General features: G+C 41.2%; 1 protein-coding gene across 1 annotated transcript in view; it reads left to right on the top strand.

The window, feature by feature from the left end:
* brf1a (BRF1 general transcription factor IIIB subunit a) overlaps positions 1–20,445 on the top strand; it is a 133,567-nt gene that overhangs the window by 40,769 nt on the left and 72,353 nt on the right. The window contains exons 10-12 of the mRNA XM_085342855.1: positions 734–773; positions 1,172–1,264; positions 3,635–3,958. Coding sequence (XP_085198981.1) covers positions 734–773; positions 1,172–1,264; positions 3,635–3,958 — 457 coding nt within the window. The remainder of the gene's footprint in view (positions 1–733; positions 774–1,171; positions 1,265–3,634; positions 3,959–20,445) is intronic.

The raw sequence follows: 20,445 nt of genomic DNA, 5'->3' as shown, positions 1-20,445 counted from the left end.
CCAGGTTCAGGTGACACTTCGTACTAGGATTTATCATAATCATGATTTGAAAAATGAAATCTGAGTATTCTCCATATCAATATTGTTGATGTTTGATGAATGCGGTGGCGATTTCTGTTAAAAATTAGGTATCATTAAAAAGAGTCGTTGCTTTCTGGAGACGTTTACAGCAGTTTGTTCATTCTTGGCCACAAAAACTGTAAACTGTAGCCTGACAGCAGCAAATTCTCAAGATCTTGGGTTTTTCTTTGTGGAAACTGACAGATGGGCTTCAGAGAGTCGGAGCGTACTTGTTTTTCACCCGGCTTTAACAAACAAAAGCTGTGAGATGTGGCCAAAAGTTAAAAAGTGGTAATTTTTTTTTACTGATCTGACTTTACTGGTGGAGCTTTTGCCCAGTAATGAGCTGACCTTTCTCATGCCATAATGTAAAAAAGAGGAAACATTGGAGTTAATGTAAAAGCTTTGTGAAAGTACTCACAGAGTGCTGTTCTTTAGTCGAGTCTCACACCAGCAACATCAAATCAAACTCACGCACGTTATACACCGGGGAGGAAAAAGCACTCTGAGAGCAAAGGGTGCTGCCGTCAACCACCCCAGAGCCCTCGTGTTATAACCTTCTTTTATTCTAAGAGGTTTTATTCAGCGATCGTTTCACCCTGTAGCCACTATTAGAGAGGAAGCTACTTTCATTGTCTCATCCAAACCCTCTCTTTTCTCTCCCTCGCTGTAGCTGGAGATTGAGATCAAGAAAAAAATGGATGACGTCGAAGGTATGAATGTCTCGTCGCTGTCTGTTTGCCACCACAGACACAAAGTCCTGGCTCAAGTTTCTTTTATTTTGTTAAGTTTTCAGAAAAGTTTGTGTGTTAAAGATGGACATTTGGTTACATGTTGTTGTTGTTTTCTTGTTAGTGTTTGTTGACCTCGACTAAAAGCAGATCAGTGTTGGATGTGGTTAAAGCAAAGAAAACATAAATAGAGGACATGATTTAGGCTCCGTACAACTTGTAATTAACCTTGCATTATGTTACACTGCTAACATATTGTGCTGTAATTATGGGACTATGAGAAATATAATTGAATGGGTTAGCCTAGAAAGCCCTAGAGAATCACGCAATCTAAGTCTTTATGGAAGAGTTCCTTTGACATTGTTTTACACCTTCAACAGGTGAAATTCAGGAATACCAGGAAGAAATAGATGCAGAGCTGGAGAGCAGCAGACCCAAACTAAGAGGAGTGTACGCTGCCTATGCTAAGGGAGGTGAGTGATTTCAGAAACCCTTCTCATGTCCTCAGCTGTTTATGTGCTGAGGTAAACAAGACCTTGCTCTGCTCCACGCAGGGTTTTCTGGAGGTTTGGGAGGTTTTTAGTGGTGGACCTTTCAGTGACTGAACACTGCTGCTTGCTTATGTTGGCTAATGCATATTTTTTTTGCAGCAGCACTGTATGTATGGAGTGTTTTTTAAAAGCCTGAGAATCCAGACAGTGTGACCAACTAAAGTCTGATTTGCTGTCCATATTCTTCCGAGGTTGTACTCTGGTATGTCAGGAGACAGGTTTGCTCTGGAGCTTTGGCTCTGTGGTAAAAAATGCAAATCCCAATTTTCACAGGGACAGTTTGAATTTGACCTCTAAGGAAATATCTTAATAGGAAATAATATCTTATACTGCTGGAAAGCCTTAAACGGTGCCACATTTGTAAGTAAAATCCATTGTTCAGCAAGGTTGAGTATGTGGGTTGTGACCATGAAACACTTGCCAAACAGTTTATTCTGCTATTTGTTGGGTTTGTTTGTTGGATTGGATGATTGAAGTCCGAAGAAACGAGACATACGGGCGTTTAACAAGCTGGGACCTCAGTAGCATGTGGAGGAACCGTACACTGCCACAGCAGCCTGGTACCACCTGATCATACTGGTCAGCAGCTGTGAGTGTAGCATTGTTACAACAAAGAAATAACTGAGCAGACACAAATGTCTTTTCTTTCTGTGCTACGTTTATTTATATTTATGTTCCCACTCATAACTTGTTACCATTCTATAAGTTTATTTAGTTCTTTATTGGCGTCTCATTGTTGTATGATGGTGAGCAGACCACAGTGGATTTATTGCCAGGGGCCCTAGTTAAAGAGGGTTTTATTTATTTATTTATTTATTTATTCATATTATATTCTTTGTATAGACCTTAAACTCATGTTTAAGGTGCATGAGTTGAGTTTGTGGTGCAGTATTAAGGTTAAACGTGATATTTGAGTGACGCAGGCCTGAAAAGCCAACTATGAAGGCACTACATTCTGTATTGAAGATAAAACCATTGACCTTGGATTATAATAAAATAACCATTTAAAAAATGGCACCATGACCGGTCTGGAGCTAAGGATAGAAAAGCTGTCTCTCGGCATTTTGTCTGTTAAACAGTGTTTGAGCGTTTAGCTGCTAGTGCGGCTACCGATTTGCAAGCGAACATCTCGTAGCGTGAATTCTGAACACCGAGCCAACGTGTCAGCGAGTGAATGCAGCAGCAATAATAGAAGCTGCTGCTGATTAGGTTGAGTGGGACGCCCAAATCCAGATATCAGAGGGGAAACACCGCTGCGTTAATGCGGGATGACGCTTTTATTTGTCTTTCTGTCGCTCACTCGGGCAGGACGAGAACTCTGAGCTGCTGTTTGTGAAAGGCCCACACAGGCCCACCCAGGAAAAATAAGACACAGCAGACTGCACTCCCTGTTGCTCTCACCCTTTATCTCTTTCTACCTTTGGCTCTTTATCTCAGCCTCAGTCTGTCTTTCTTCCTCGCACACAAACAAGCCCCGGTATCCCTCTGTTTCTACGCAGTGGGGGGGTCGCAGGTCTGTCACTGATTTCAGGCATGTTGTTCTTCCAGCTGCCGTGACGCTTTCAAATCCGGCAGCAGTTCGTTTCTTCTCAGACCGAGTTGATTTCCCGATTTGAGGTCTCGAGCCTGTGAGGGGACATTTTAATTATGGCTGATTAAAGGACACATTTTAATTAGGTAGCAGGACAGCCACAACTATGATCCCAATTACTTTGTCAGAATATGAATATTTATCACCATTCCATTTTCTGCGACTCGGGAAGCCGAATAAATTCCCTGCACTTGTGGGATTTTAGATCAGTATCTTGACCCTTTAACTGCTGTGGCTGCTTTCAGTGTGCTGGAAAATGTGGGTTTGTTTTTTTCCACTAAATTATGTTTAATTTGAAAACTCTAACTATGGTGTACAATTATGCAGTCTTATTAATCTTCAGGGAATACTCAGGAGTTACGAACTACATAAAATGAAGCAAAGTAAAAGTGGGAATTTTTTCAAGGACAGATGTTTTATTTTATTTTATTGTGAGTCTGAGAATTAAACAAGTCACCTGCCGGTTATTATAGCATTATAACTGCATCCCTATATGCTGTTAAGCTGACACACATGAATGGTTGTTTCAGTCGCCTTGTCCAGACACGTTTGTGTGTTTACATTTTAATAAACATGGTGACAAAAGTTAAAAGCTTTCAGCGTGTTGTTTATGGTCCAATTATCTAAATAGCTTAGCATAAAGACTTTGCACACAAAGTGGTAAATGAATGACACATCCCCACGTTTGTCCTGCTCCACAGATTTGGAAAATGATGACAAAAACAACATTCTCTCCATGTCATCGAAGCTGGTGGACGACGAGGAACCAGAAGACGAAGATGAGCTTCGAGCTGTGGCCAAGCACTTTGGCAAAGACCTTAACGAGCTCACACTGGAGGCTCTGATAAAACTGGAGCAGAAGAGACCAGAAGACGAGGAGGGGAACCAGGAGCAAGAGGACGACGGGGACTTCCCACAGAGAAAAGCCCCATCGCTGGCGTTCCTCCTGGGATCGATGCCCTCATCAGCCACACTGGGCCTCTCAGAGTCCATCAGCAGCTGTGTCACAGACGAGAAGGAGAACGGTAAGTACAAGTTATTTATCATCTTGGAATAGCTCCATCCTTTTTCTTTATTTATTTGCAACATCGGACATGAGATTATTGCTGATTTCTGTTATAATCTCATTTGTTTGTCGTGTCAAGTTTCGTATGCGACCAACATTTTAGATTTATTTTCTTTAACCTTATTTGTTCCTGCCTTGTTACACTGCATTTAATGTGCCATAAAAATGATCCAAGACAAGTAGAAGCTTAATAAACCCTGACTGTGCAAACAGTAGTTTAAAAAGCAATTTGAAGACGGCGGTGCGTTTAAGACGAGACGTCAGGCATTATATCGTCTGCCTCAGCAAACGTCTTTATAAAAGCAGGTGTACCCTTGAGAATGATCTGATTCAGAGTGCTGCAGTGATATCATTCATCCTTGACTGTGTCTCGTACGTTCAGTATCACCATAATAATCCATAATCATGTTAAAGGATGCTCTCTCAGGTTTAATTGCAGTAATTAACTGGGCTCTATGAATGAAATAGGCTGTGCTGTGTTTGAAATGTCTCCTGTTCTGCGTTACCTTTTCTTTTCGAATGTGTGGGAGGATGTGTTTGCTATATGTCTGAACCCTCGAGGACACTGGAGATCAAAAATGTTCATGTTGTTGTAGTGTTTTGTTTATTTGAGGGACTTTGAACCATTTCTCTCCAGAAACGACATTTAAACATGTTTATTTGGATAATTTTGCACTCCCGATTTTCATTTTTGAGCCGTGCCTGTTATTTTTATTTTTTTTTCTTATTTGTTTATTTTTTTTAGAAGTGATATTGAGCCAAGTTAGTCTCCTGGTCTTTTCTGACACTTCTAGTCATCATCTGCATTGTCACAGTCTGGCTGAGGCAGACTGTATGGAGTGAGGAAGGGGACCCAAGTGCAGACACGCAAAGCGATAACTTTTAACAGAAAGCGATATATTTATAGTGGATGATGAATAAGTACAAAACAAAAGACAAAATCAATGACAACGCTAAACTAAACCCTAAACTGGGAGGAAACCTGGAAGAATGGAAAACCTGACAAGAATACGTGAATACCTGGAAACATGACGTGAACTTAGCAGACGACCTGAACACGAATGACTGGAAACACACAGACTAAATGCAAACATGAGGTGATCAGAGGAAGTGGAAACACCCGGGGAAACGGCTGATAAGAATGAACATAACGACGCCACCGGGGGGGGGGGGGGTAAAACCAAACACGCTGAACAAAGGAACACAAGACCTCTTCAAAATAAAACAGGAAACATAATGACATGACAACAAGAACTTGACAACACAAGACACGCAGACATGAAACACATGAAGGTGAGGGAGACTTAACACAGGGGTTGAATACACAAGGGGGATCTAATAACAAAGAATTATAATGGCAACCTAGGCATAATAGAAATGAACGTAGAAAACCTAAAGGACATAAAAATAAAGCATGTGTACTCCAAACTGAACTTTTTGTCGGTGACACGAACACTTTTCCACCTTTAGTTCAGCATGAATACTTGAATCTGTTGCTGAAATAATTTCAGCCAGTTTATTTTTGCAGCTTCTGTTTAGAAATTATAAAGTCTTTATAAAACTTGTCTGTGTTATAAAGTCTTTCACATGTAAAAGCCTGGTTCTGCTGGAGGTCTCTTCCTGTTAAAAGGGAGTTTTTCCTTCCCACTCTTGCCAAAGTGCTTCTTCAAAGAGGATCATTTGATTGCTGGGGTTTTTCTCTCGATCATTGCAGCGTCTTTATTTTACAATATAAACCTCGTTGCAACTGTTGTTGTGATCTAATGCTATATAAATAAAATTAAATAGAATTAAAACTAAACTACTCGAGTGTTCTCCAGTATTCATGAAAAAAGAGCCAACAGATCATACATCTGATTACACCCTCAGTCAATTTGACTTATTACCGTATTTTCACGACCATAAGGCGCACTTAAAAGTCTTAGATTTTCTTCAAAAAGTACGGCGCGCCCTATAGCGCAGTGCGCCCTGTGTGTTGTAAGGAGGACGTAGTAGAGAACACCATGAGAACGCTAAAGGGTGAAGTGTGGGCGCAACCCTGAAAATGGCAACGAGACACGCTTATGAAGCACAGTTTAAACTGAAGGCCATCAGCTACGCGGAGGAACATGGAAATCGAGCAGCGGCGAGAGAATTTAAGATTAACGAATCGATGGTTCGCAAATGGAGGAAGCTGGAAAACAAGCTCCGACAGGTCAAGAAGACGCAGCTGAGTTTCCGCGGACATAAGGCGAGGTGGCCCGAGTTGGAGGAAAGACTCGAGCGGTGGATCATCGAGCAAAGAACGAGCGGGAGAAGCGTTTCGACGGTCACCATTCGGCTAAAAGCAGTTTCACTTTCACTTTTTATGAAACGGTGCCATTTTTCCATCCGGACCAGGACTACGGTAGCGCAGCAACTTCCAGCGGATTATAAGGAAAAGCTGGCCATCTTCCGCTCCTACTGCAGCAAACACATCGGCGACAAAAACATCCAGCCCAGCCACATCACAAACATGGACGAGGTCCCGCTCACTTTTGACATCCCGGTGAGTCACACTGTGGAGAAGAAGGGGACCAGCACGGTAGCGATACGCACAACGGGGCACGAAAAGTCTTCTTTTACTGTTGTGCTTGACTGCCATGCTAATGGACAGAAGCTGCCGCCTATGGTGATTTTTAAGAGAAAGACTTTGCCTAAAGAGAAGTTTCCAGCAGGAATCATCATTAAGGCAAATGAAAAGGGCTGGATGGATGAGGAAATGATGAAAGAGTGGCTGAGGGAGGTGTATGTAAGGAGACCAGGTGGTTTTTTCCACGCATCACCATCGCTCTTAATCTGTGACTCTATGCGTGCCCATCTCACAGCCGATGTGATTTAGCGCAGCTGTTCAATTCAGACACAGAGGATGAGGACTTCGATGGGTTTGATTGATGATAAAAATGTGAGCACCAAACTTTGTTTTGCTCCTGCTTTATTGTTAAATATGCACACTTGTATGCTTGTGTGTTGTTGATGATGACGATTACTGGTAATAAAAATGTGAGTAAGGTACCGAACTCAGGTTTGCTCCCGCTTTATTTTTAAATACGCATACGGTACTTGTATGCGCCCTATGGTCCAGTGCGCCTTATGTGTGTGTTAAATACAGTAAGGGCACACATAACTGAGACTGCGCCTTTTAGCACAGTGCGCCTTATGGTCGTGAAAATACGGTAACAGTTTCAAAAATAAACCATTACAGGAATCCATCATACATTGTGTGTAATTACTTAATTACACGAGTAGGATGCACTGCACCCCCACCCCTTCTTAGCTGGGTGCACAGAGGTGTTGATGGATGCAGTGTAATGGTGCCATGATGCTGCATCTGTTCTGATGTAAAAGCCTGTTTTTACAGCTCTGAATGGGAGGACGGGGGAGTCATGAGAGGCTAAGAGTGGAAGGTGAAGTGTTTTGATTGATTGGGGGGTTAGGAGAGGTTATGATGTGGCTTTATGTTCAGAGAACATCATGCACCTTAAAGGTCAGAAGGTTTGAATCTCAGCAGAAGCTTTTTTGTGACCATAAATATTGACCTAGGTCCCCTTTAAAAGTCATTTCTGAGACTTTTTCTCGACAAATGCTCTTAAATTTTTACATTTATTTCCCTGAACAGCACTTAAGACCAAGTACCCTTTAAATGTCAAGTTTTGGTGGGGCCAAAGAGGATAGCCAACTGTCTGTGATTCATATTGTTAAGAATAGGGATTGACCAAAGGGTTGTAACACATTAAAAAATCATGGCTTTATATTCACCTCTGTTTTGGAACAGTGGCTTGATATAGTAGGAAAAGCAAAATAAATGTGTAAATTATGTTTTATTTTGAAAACTTAAAACTTGGCTCAGTGATGGAGTAGCAGGTAAATTCACCTTGGGTGTAACAGAGCCCCGATTCAAGAGTGGGACGGGACACAAACCCAGCCTCATGAATCACAAACTATTGCACTCCTAGTATCTGTCTGGCCTGGATAAATGGGAGGGTTACATTAGGAATGCCATCCAGTGTAAAATCTGTACCCAATCAACAGATCCATCCTGATGAGGAGGAATTAAAGGAGCAGCCAAAAGTACCGTGAAAACTCAAAACGGTAAAAAAGAATGCGGTTGGCTATAATACTTAATATAATAGTTAAGGGAATCAGATACTGCTCTTAAAAAAGAAACAAAACTTACTTGACTTGAACTACTTGGCCCAAATTGTCCATCTAGACTGTTTTTTGCTGGTTTGGGAGATAATGACATGTCGATCTTCTCTCAAATATAATGAAACTAAATGGTCTTTGCCTTGAGGCACTAAGAACTCAGAAGCACTATAAGTCTTTCCAGAAATTTCAACCCTGTTGGGGAAAAATCCATAAACCTTGTGTATTTTTGTGTAGTTTCTTACTACCAAACTACAATCGGCATGAGAGAGGCTTGTTGTGCTTTTCTCCAAAACTGGACAACTCGGCACGAAACAATCTAGCTGGATAAAAAGCTTCTCGGGCAAAAGGGAGTGTTAAATTTCACAGTGGACTTTCCTTTTAAATGAAACATTAAAGTCAGCAGGGCAAATACAGTTTTAGATTGTAAAGATGGGAACACCAAGTGGGAACCTCCACGGCCGAACAAATGAAGTGCCAAAAACTGCAGCTCCACTAACTCACACTTGAGACAGTCAGTCCTTAGAGTTAAAATACCCAACTTTACAGCTCTGAAGAGTTGGTTGGCCTCTATGGATAGTTTCTTGTGTCATAACAACCATTAATAACCATGCAGAACATGATTTACTTTTTATAAATCATCATCTGGTTACTGGATAATTTAGTTGTACATGTACATTGAGCTGGCTGCCACTGCAACTCTGGAGTCACTGAACTGGACCTCTGACATGTGTGTGCTATAGGTTAGAAATATCTTCTTGAATTATTCTTGTATCGAACTTTGCACTCCAGTTTTGGGTAGTGAATTCTTTTATTTTAAGTTTTAGCACTAATTTACAAATGTGAGTGTCAGGCGTTTTATATTGTAAGGTAGGCCCTACAATAATAAACACAGAGAAAAACCGAACAATCATATGACCCCCTATGAGCAAGCACTTTGGCAAGAGTGGGAAGGAAAAACTCCCTTTTAACAGGAAGAAACCTCCAGCAGAACCAGGCTCAGGGAGGGGCGGGGCCATCTGCTCCGACCGGTTGGGGTGAGAGAAGGAAGACAGGATAAAAGACATGCTGTGGAAGAGAGCCAGAGATTAATAACAAGTACGATTCAGTGCAGAGAGGTCTGTTAACACATACTGAGTGAGAAAGTGGATTGAAGAGCAAGGTTGCTAGCATTAGCAGATAAGTTAGCACTCTACACTCAACCAAATTTGATTAATTCTGCCTCCAGTGAAACTAACGTGGTGGCTAAAGCGCAAAATGCTGCATTTAGAACCAATTTCATGGTGGATGTGCTTATCTCTTAGTCTGTCAGTAACACTGTCTTCCTCTCTCTTAGGACACACTCATCTTGGACAAATGAACTGAATAATTATGATTATTCATGAATAATGATTTGGAACGTGTTACATTTTTATTCAGTGCAAACTCCACTTAAGTAGCCATTAAAGTAAGTAAAGTAAGTAAAGTAAAATTTTATTTATATAGCACATTTCTAGATAGAGATCACAAAGTGCTTTACAAGATATAACAGATTAAAAAGACAAAATACAAACAAAGTTAGCAAAAGGCAGTTTTAAAAAGATGTGTTTTTAGCTGTTTTTTAAAAGTAATCAATGAATCAGCGGATCGTAAGTCCTGAGGAAGGGAATTCCACAGTCTGGCGGCCACAGTAGCAAAAGCTCTATCACCCCTAGTTTTCAGTCTCGTATACTGAATGACAAGTAGGCCCTGACTACTCGACCTCAGAGACCTACTAGGGGCATAGGGCTGTAAAAGTTCAATAATATATGGTGGTGCTTGTTGTTGAAGAGCCTTGAAAGTTAAAACCACAGGATGCAAGTTAACGTGCAAGATTCATGAAGATCGCACGTCTGCCACTTTAAAAGCTAATCATGCTAGCACGATAGCATTCAGGTCGGAAGTTTGAGATATCTGACGGATGAACATCTGCACAAAACTCATGTTTTTCAGATGTTTTTCCATCTGGGCTTAATTGGAGCATTGACGGAGCATCAACACCATCTGTACTGTTAGACTGAAGAGTAGGCTTATTGTACAGTCAGCAGTTCTCTGTGTTGGTAGATATAAGTAACTTTAGAGAGCTAATATCTCAGCTTGAACAAAATAATGTCAACACTTTTCATTACCCTGTTTTGAGACTTCTACATCAGTAAGATTCTCCATTTTTATTATTTCACAATACATTCTTTAAGCAATAAATTGCAAAAAAGTGGAAGAATGCTTGATGGTAGCAAATATGTTACAAATTAAAGTTCATGTAAGAAAAATATATTTAATTCTTGTGACTTTTCAGAAGGTTCAGGGCATGAACTCTATTATCATGAAAATATAATTTTCTGGCAGCTATTTCATGGTTCAGGCTTTTTCATGGTTAATGGAGAAGATTAATTAACAAAAAGATGAACATTTTCTAAGAATTTCGTCCACGGTTGGTTCCACAAGCTTTTGTGAAACATGGCCCATTTTCAGAAATGTGGAGAAGACTCCACTACATGTCTAAAATGTAAATGAAGTGGCTGTGGCTGTGATACATGAAGATTATCACCTTAAACACATGAACACAATCTGAATATTTGTGGTCCATGAGAAGGTCTCCATAGCTTGGGTCAAACCAGCCATTAACCTGATGAAGACGTCCCCAATAATCCCACTGATGTCATCCTATCGTGGGGAAATCTGCGACCGTGGTGAGGTTCAGAGTGAGAAAAGCCACAACTGCAGTGAATTACAGCGCTCTGAATCATAAGCGCTTAATTGTAAATGTGTCTCCGTCTTTATTGGCTTTGTTATGGAGTGACGTTAGTTTGAGTCATCTTACTCGATTATTGTCGCGAGGCTCATCGGATGTGGCCATGAATGACAAAGTTGCCATTAAAAATGAAAAATGGGGCATGATTGAAGGGTTTAATGGTTGGCTGGTGGGAGTGGAGGCTGACCTCAGCGGGGAGCTGTGTGATTACAGGGGAGGCGTTCAGTCCCTGGGGTCTGTGTCCTTCTTTCGGGTTACTCTGGAGGTTTAAATACTTTAACAGTGTTACAAACCGTCATTTGTGGCAGTGGTTTTCAGACTTGATTTGACTCTTACTCAAGATCCACACCAAAATCTGTGCTGTTTGTGCGTTTTCTGTCCCCGTTTCTGCTTCCACAGTTGACCTTATTTAATCACGTGATTTGCAAAAACAAAATAAACTTAACCTCCACCATGTTTACTGTGCTGCTGTTGGATTTAAAAATACTGCCTGAAAGCGACCTGTCATGCTTTTACTCTGTAATTAGTCTAATTAGTATAATTTTGTGATGCCATTGAGATACAGCGAAAGGGAGGGGAAAAAACATCCTGATTTCTGGGTTTCGGGTGTTTGCCAATGTTTGACACGGTGTAGATGTATGTGTGACTGCTGCGTGTAGACTTACATACACAAATGTGACGTAATTACTGTGTTAGCCGAAAGCTCTCCATCATGTAGCTTTTTGTTTTTTGTTTGGAGGCCTGTTACTTGGAGGTGGACACACACAGAGGTTTAGTGAATGCAGGCTGGTCCTGGTTCATCTGAGGCTTTGGCTAATTGGGGTGGATACAGGAGGGGCTGCATGAGCGTTGTGGACCCCCTTCCCCCTCCCTCTGCTGCAGAACCTCAATCTTTGAAGTATTAAGTGGACAGGGTACCTTGTCATTAGGACCGAGCCTTTCATCTGCACACTCCAGTGTGTATGTGTGTAGGTTTTGTGGACATTGTTAGTGGAGGGCAGGGCACTGGAGGAAGTGAAAGGGTGTAATTTTGGATTCACTCGGGAAAAGGGAAACGGCAAAGGAAACGAAGTAAACGAAGTAAAACGAAGTAAAAAGAAAACGCAGATGGTCTGGAACAAAGTCACCAGTTGATCTTTTTAGTTTTAAGGTAGATGGAGATACAGAGCACACTTGGGTTTGATTGTGTACTTACCCGCATTGGCATTTTTTTTTTTCCTTGTTAGTTTTTAGAATCCCACTTTGGTTGTCAGTGATTCAGTATATTGACAGTGTGTAACTCACAGCATAAACCAAAAGCTGAGGCTCTAAATATTCTGCTACTGTATGATGTCAGAGGGGTCATCTCAGCCATACAGCTCTGGCTGTTGGCACAGAAGCCCCACCCACCTACCGTTTGTGTTTGGCGTGGCGGCCAGTCAAAAGAAAAATGGCTTAAAGGGAGAGAGAAGCTGAAATGGCTTTTTTTTTTTTTTTTTTTTTTTTTTTTTTTTTTTTTTTTTTGAGATAATCTGTCTTATTATAGGATTATTTTGTAAAACTACTCTTGTAAAAACCGTACCATGAAAACGGAGAGCTGGAAGTTATCATCATAGGTCACTTTTAAAAAAAATAGCAAAAAAGCCAGCCTACTTACAGAGAAAATTTATTCAGAGTTTTGTCAAACCCTAAGAAAGAAATCTGAGGTTTTTAAGCTTTTCCCAGACATCTCAAAGAATGAAAAAGTAGAAAAATAAATCTTCAGCTGGCTAAACTGTCTTGCTCTGATCTATCCACACAAATACAATACAGGCTACAATTCTTATTATTGGGTATTTAACCTACAGGCCAGTGCGGTAGAGCTCTCCGGGGGGGTGAGAATAAAGGACAAAGTCGGAGCCTCTCCTAAAGAACCTTACGAGTGCCTGACCTCAGGGGAGTTTCCAGGACTTTTTCTTTCAGTGGTTTGGCAGCGGGAACTGCAGGACATCATAATAATTGGCAGAAATGAATTGTGTGGAAAATTGGTGCTGTGCCTTACTGATGTACTTTATTACATGAACAGTAGCACAGCACAAGAGCCTGCAAATGGGTTTGTGTGGAATAACTGTTTTTCAAAGCGATGAAACAAGTGTTTGGGCCCGTTACTCAAGTAAAAGTAAAAAGATTCACTATAGAAGTATGTTTAAACTCCCTGATGTAAAAGTTCTCATTAACCATGTGCAATCATGAGCTCGTGCAAACAACAGAAGACTTTCCTTCTGAGAGAGTATGAGTGCTCCATCCATTTGTGTTACTGAAAGGGAGGTGGCAGCCTTCCTAGTTAAACTCCATTCTGCCTCTCCTCGTTTCACTCCTCTCCGTCACTGACAGCCTGTCGGAGTTATGGCATTTTCATTAACTTGTGCTATCAGAGGACAAAGTGAGCCCGAGAGCAGCCTGGCTGACCAGCAAATGCGCCGGAAGAAGGAACGTGACTCCAGCACCCCCCGATGACTTTGTCACATTCGCCCGTAGTCGAGGTCTTCGGGGAACTCTGACCTGCACCATTAGAGGCAGCATTGATTGAGGCACACTGTTTTCAGCGGAGCACTTAGTTCAATCAATGACGTGTGCCCTGACCTTAACTACCTCGGTGAGAACAGCTCTTGTCAAACCACTCTGCTGTTTTTATTGCCTGCAAACGTCTGGGGAGAGAGCTGTTTGAAGTGAGCGAAACTCTAGATTTTAGCAGGGCCTTTTGCACTTTTAAGAATCCATTTCATTTCAAAGACCTAACTTTATTTCACAGCCCATTTTTGGGATGTTAGGCTGTTTAAGGAAACCAACATCGCTCCCCAGATAAGAACTTGTTCTCCTGAAACATTTTCTTGCATCCATCGTCTGCACTAATAGCAATCGCTGCAGTAAATCGTGGCTCTGAGCACTCCAGGGCGCAGTCGAAGCTCTCCGACAGATCTCTGCTCTGACAGCAGCTCTGCTGAGTCAATTACAGTCTTTTAAATGAGCAGCATCTGTCTCATCTCTTCCCCGTCCACAGAGGAGTTGTTCAGGGATGAAAGGAAATGCAAAGTCTCATCAGTTTCAGCATCACCATGCTTTCACATCTGACTGCTGAGGTGGTAAAGTGGAAAAAAGCTCTGCGAGCTCCTTTGTGTTGTGTTGTTGCTGTGCTAATGAGCAGAGAGGCAGCCCTTCAAACCACGAGGTCGCCGGTTTGATCCCAGCAGCTACAAGTGTTCCCAACGTCGATCGAGAGAGCTTCATCTTAAGTGTTTTTCCCTCTAACTGTTTCTGGTTAGGAATGAAAAGAACATTTCCTAAAAACATTTATGCACCTTTTCTGTATTGTCAAAGATTTTGAAACCAGAATTTGCGAAACAAAGGAAACTGCGTTTGGATACTGGAAGGATTCGCACCACATTTGCTGAAAATGGGTCAAACTTTGAAAGAAGACAAAGTGTGGAAAGATGAATCTGTGACCAAATGTCTTGTGAAGGACAGATCTCAGTAGTTAAAGCGAGTTGTTGGAAAAGCTGAGACACACACACACACACACACACACACACACACACACACACACACACACACACACACACACACACACACACACACACACGCGACCTTCTAACAACCCAAGTAATGATTGATTTATCTCACAATTAAAACATGACAGCACTGTTTTTTTTTTTCTTTTCTCAGATAGAGAGGTATGACATACAGAGCAGAGGAGGAGCCAGACATTTGAAACACCCGGGGCTTAGCCCTAAAGGGTAGTATGCATGTGGGATTTTTTTTTTTTTTTTTGAGGGGGGGGGGTGTAGAAATGACTGAAAGATTAATAGGCTCTGTTTTGAGTTTTGTTCAAAAAAGAATGACTTCATATAGGGAAATATATATATCACACATGCAGGACACCTTAAACTAGTTTTTTAATTGAGCAGCAAGACAGAACGAAGTCGGGGCTGTATCAAGACACAGGGACTAAACCCCAATTCAACCAGACCCAGAACTGATCCAGAATTAAAACAGGACTACAACAGTTCAAAAGCAGGATTACTGAGGACTTAACCAAGACATAACCACAATCAGAACTAGATGATAGTAGCACTAAAAATCATCATAGACCTGCACTACACTTATTTATTTAATTCTACCAAAGTACAATATTTAGATTGAGAAAAGTTTATATAATTATTTAGCCTTGTTGTACAAACAAGCCTACATAACTTAATAAATATAGAATTTGAAAAATAGCAAACCTAAAAAGAAACACTAGGTACGAGATACATGAGTACCTATGATACAGTGATACTTTTAGTAAGCAACCATTTGACTAACATGTGTGTCTCACCTGCTCTTGTTCATCTCTGTTCTGTCCTCATTCTCCATCTCAATCTCTGCTCCTCTCTCTCCCTCTTTGTGCTGACAATCATCAAATATACAGTTGAAACCAGATATTTACAAACTCTTCAGATCAAAACACAAACACTTTTTTAATTGTAACATCAAATCAGACTAAATGTTTATTTTTTTAGATTGATAAATATAAAAACATATTTGTTAACTTTAAGAGTAAAGAGAGAAACTGTCTGTGTTTTTTAATTGCAAATGGCACCAAATTGTATTCAAACTGAGCCACATTTATGGAGCTCCACAGTTCTTTTCCTGGTGTTTTGGTTGACATCTCTGGATTTTCCCATGTCAAAGAAACAGGCTCTGTGTTTTGCCTTATATGCATCCACAGCTGTGCCACCAATTTACTCACATGGACTCTACTAACCTATCAGAAGCTTCTTCAGCTCAGAATGGAATTGTCTGGAGTTTTCTTATTAATTAACAATAAACTTAGTGTACATGTACTCCTAAATTTAATGAAAGTGATAAAAAATAGACAGCTCTGTCTCTCTTTATTCTGACATTTAACTAATTCAAAATATATTTCAATATTTATCTAAAACAAAAGTTTACTCTAAATTAATGTTGTACAGTAAAAATGTTTTATGTTTTCTCCCTAAAGTGTAAATATCTGGTTACAAATGTGAATATCCTGCTGTGTACTGAAATCCCTCTTGTTTTGCATAGAAATATACTGAACAACATACAAAGCATAATATATAAAATAACATTTACCTGAGTTTTTTCTTTGAAAGAACCCTCGAATGTCCATTCTTATATTTCAGTACATAACTAAAACCGAATTAGTCGGGGAGGGTAAGAACTGAAAATATGAAATAAACACACGTAAGCTAAGACTCTCTAAAAAAATAGCATTTGTTCGGCTTTTCATTTCGCCATTTGTTGATTCACTTGAAGAGCAAGTAAAATAATATTGGTCAAGTGATCAGTTTCATATCAATCTTTCGTGATGCACCGTCATATTTACATTATTTGTACGGTACGAATGATTTGCTTTGGTACCTGCTCAAACTTAAGCTCTCCTTAGTATGGCTGGCTCCGTCACTCCAACAGCGCACTCACGGGCAGCAGCTCCCCCCGCCCCCTCGCTCAGTCGCTTAGTGCCTGAGCTTGGATCATACCAATATCAGGGGGGGATTCACGCACAGTCGTAAATTCCCACAGTGTGCACTATGTGCTTCGAATATTGTGTGTACTTTTTGTTTTATACAGTTGTCAGCCAGGCATCTAACTATGAAAAAATTACACTCCAAAATACCCCGGGCTTCTGACAAAACAACCCGGGCTTAAGCCCCGTAAGCCACCCCCACGCTCCGCCCCTGATACAGAGTAAGAGTGAGTCTGGCTATTTAGTAGGGCTGCACGATTAATCGTTAGAAAATCGCGATCTCGATTTATACTTATGTGCGATCTCATTTCCAAATGACAACGATTTAAAAAAAAAAAAAAAAAAAAGACGACGACGATTGTACCGCATTTTGATCCGGGACGTACTCTGCATGAAAACAAGCGCTCACTCTTCCTGCTCAACAAATGACAAGGGCGGAGCTTTATACCACGTGATACAGAAGCTGTGCCGTGTGATGCTAACATTAGCAGGGAAAAAACAACGGAGAGCACGTCAGGGATGACGAGAAAGTGACAGGAGAAAATCCGTTCCGGTCAACCACCCAAACATCAATAACGGGAACCTTATACAGCGCTTCCCTATACCCGTCGAACTCCCGCAGGCACAAAGAAATTATGGAGGCTATCACTTATCACCTGACCAAAGATATGGCTCCCATCAACACTGTGCAAAACGAGGGATTTAGGAAAATGATCAACACCCTAGACAAACGCTACACAGTGCCGTCCCGCAACTATTTTTCTATTGTTGCACTACCTGCTCTATACACGCAGTGTCGAGCAACGGTGGAGACGGAATTTCAAGCAGTACAACATTTTGCGGCAACGACAAAACGTGAGACATTTGTTGTTTTTATATTTATTTATTGTTTTTATATTTATTGTTTTTATGTTCAGTCTCAACTGTTACGAAGTTGATGTGCAGTTAATAAGTGCAATAAATATTTATACTGGAAAAGAAAATCGTGAGAGAATCGTGATCTCAATTCTAAGCCAAAAAAATCGTGATTCTCATTTTATGCGAAATCGTGCAGCCCTACTATTTAGTATGAGCCCCAATTACCAGTCTGCCTGGATACCCTATCAGTCGATACTGGTTACTTGCTTGTACCATTCATCACTGAGCAGGTAAAAACAACAGTTACAGCTGAGAAACAAAGAACTGCACAAAAGCTCAGGCACATTAGTCGTTTTATAGTTTGCTAGATTTTTATTTTATTAGTTTGTTACCTAACACTAATTAGCAGGGATGTAGTTTCTTGCACCTGTGCATTCTTTCATTGAAGGTTGCTAGCCATACTCTTGACCAAACGTAGTCTGAACAAGTTCCCCCCCCTCCTCCAGAAAACAACCAACAAAAAGACATGCAAAGTCCAAAATCATGGCCGATATCACAGTATCGCAATGGTAGATAGACGGTGCTCAGTGATCAATAGAAAAAAAGAGTTAGCCCTGCAGGGAAATTTGAATCAGGTATTCCAAGCCAGGGCTTAATATGACTGCTGATAATCAACAAAAACCTAAATGCAGCACTGCTGTGATCACCTATTAAAAAGCACAACATGGGGGGGGGGGGGGATCAATGGAGAGACCAATCTAATTACAGAAAGTAGGCAGATAAGTGCAGATAATGTTCCCCTGCAAACAAGCCACAGCGTCAGTTGTTTAGTTAAAGAGTTGATGTGTGTGTGAAGTTGCACAAAACAAAGTGGCAATATTAACATCTGGATGAACAGAAGTAGGAATTTAAAACCTCACTTTGTTATAGATGATGTCAGCACACAGTCTGATTGCATCATTTAACAAAAATGTTAAATGGCTTTAACATGTGGGTCTTCCATATAAAGTGTAGGAGGGGAGATGAGGTGGAGTATTTTAATCTCAGCACCTGCTGAATATATTTAATGGAAGGCTATTGTTCAGTCAGCAGCAGTGCAAACTTGTGGCCATCATCTGCTGCTGATCAGCAAGAATGAAGCGAGTTGTCCCTTTAATTAATGATGGCTTATTGCTAATATATGCAGATAATCCATTCACAAACTCGTCCCATTGGCTCACTGTGAACGTTTTCCTCTCTGCTGCCATGACAGCTAGTCAGGCCTGAGTGTTTGCAGTGCCTGGGGCGGTACAGTAGAGCTTGACGGACATATGGCCGGATGGACACAGGCCCTCAGAGGAGGGGAGGACACAATTGGATGGCTGGCAGACAGACAGACAGACAGGCGATGGCAGTGCAGGGAGACGGGCATCAGTGAAACACAGAGGCACAAGAGGACGAAGCAAACAGTGTAATGTTTATTTCAGGCCCTCAGTGTTCTCCGTGGACAGCCCATCATATGCTTTCGGTGAGTCAGTACAAGCTAAGCTACCTCAGCAGCAGCAGTGTGGTGCAGAATATGAAATCAGGCAGCGCGTGTGCGTGTGTGAGCAGCAGCAGTTAGCAGTCAGTCTCTCTGGTGAGATGGCTGCGGCAGCAGCCCGTCACAGCAGCCAGCTGTGATCGGAGATGATGTGCGTCTTCTGGCCCGAGGAGGCAAAGGGAAGCCGTCTCGTCTGCTGCCGCCAGCCTGACAGGAGATGACAGCTACCGTTTAGCAGGCAGGCAAAGGCAGAACGTGGTGCTCGCCTCTGGCTGTTACGTCATTTCACTGTCTCAACCTCCTCCCTTCCTCGACCTTTAATGCTGTGTCACTGGAGTTTTAGCAGGAGTCCCACCCAGACCAGGCGTGTCTGGAACTGACACCACACGCACAGTTTTTGTTTCTGGTAATCACAATTCCATGATTTGAAATGCAGTTTGAAGATAATGCTTTAAATATGTGAGTATTTCAACGTTTTAGGGAAGAGGTTTTGATGTAGTGATGGGCATACAGATCATCTTACACAAAATCTTTGTCTCTTGTACAAAACAGATGCTGACTTTAATAAAAAAAAAAATGAGAGTATACGCCATAGACACAATAACAGAGAATAACAACACCAGGGGAAAAACACCAAGCAAAACAACTGAGTTTTACTGTTATTCATCAGGTTCTTGTGGCACTGACATTCATTAAATAACATTTTAGGTGCTACTTTAGTCTGAGGCCTTGATTAATTAACACCATCACCTTCAAATCCAACTAAGAATTACTCTTATGAGACTGTGGAATTTAACTTTTCATTGAATAACTAAACCAACTAAACAGTCATTGCAAAAGACCAAACCCTGGGACTTGCCTTCCAGGTCACTTTTACAATAAATATGATTTACTTTGATATAATTTCTCAAAAGCAACAGACTTCCTCAGTCTTGGGTCAATTCAAATTGCATTTCTGGCAAAGTCTTGTGTCAAAGTGGAAAGAGCGGAGCGGCGGCTCTGGTGTCTAAATCAAAGGTAATGTTCTAATGTTGTCAAGACGAGGTGCAGATGAGGTGTTTCCCCCTTGCTGGAGGCAGCAGATGGAAGGATTGTTTCTTAGAGGAGCAGGCCAGCAGCTCGGAGGTTGCTGTTTCTGCAGCTCTGCGTTCACAAATGTCCGTTCTTCACAGGTTTTTTGGAAAATGTAACATGATCGTCCTCAACAGATGGGAGTATGGAATTGAAGGCTGTCAGAATTAAAGTTTCTACCTTTAATTCCTCTTCAATTACATTTTTTAGGGTTGGTATAGGTGCTAAGTGCTAAAACAGTGTGTCTTCTTGTTTTCTCTCAGTTGTTTTCACATAATCTCTTTTAGATGCAGTGATGTCCTCATGAAGCTTCACATATGAGCCTTAAATTGGAGCAAAGCCAAAGCATTTCTAGCTGCTTGGTTCCATATCTTCAACCCAAACTACAGCCTCATTAACACCACCTGCAGTCCTGCTGTTTATTTTTAAACATCACTGCAGTTGGATGTGTTCTGTTAACAGTAAGCACACAAACCTGTAATACAGAAGCAAGAAAAGTCAACCCGAAGATCTTTGTGTTCATAATAAACAGGTTAAGCTGACTGTGGGTGTGAG

Source organism: Diplotaxodon limnothrissa, linkage group LG19 (assembly GCF_057381915.1).
Source record: "Diplotaxodon limnothrissa isolate DT_005_m linkage group LG19, D_limnothrissa_male_GT1.1, whole genome shotgun sequence".
NCBI lineage: Eukaryota > Metazoa > Chordata > Actinopteri > Cichliformes > Cichlidae > Diplotaxodon > Diplotaxodon limnothrissa.
Note: the sequence above shows the minus strand (reverse complement) of the source record. Positions and strands in the feature narration are given on the sequence as shown.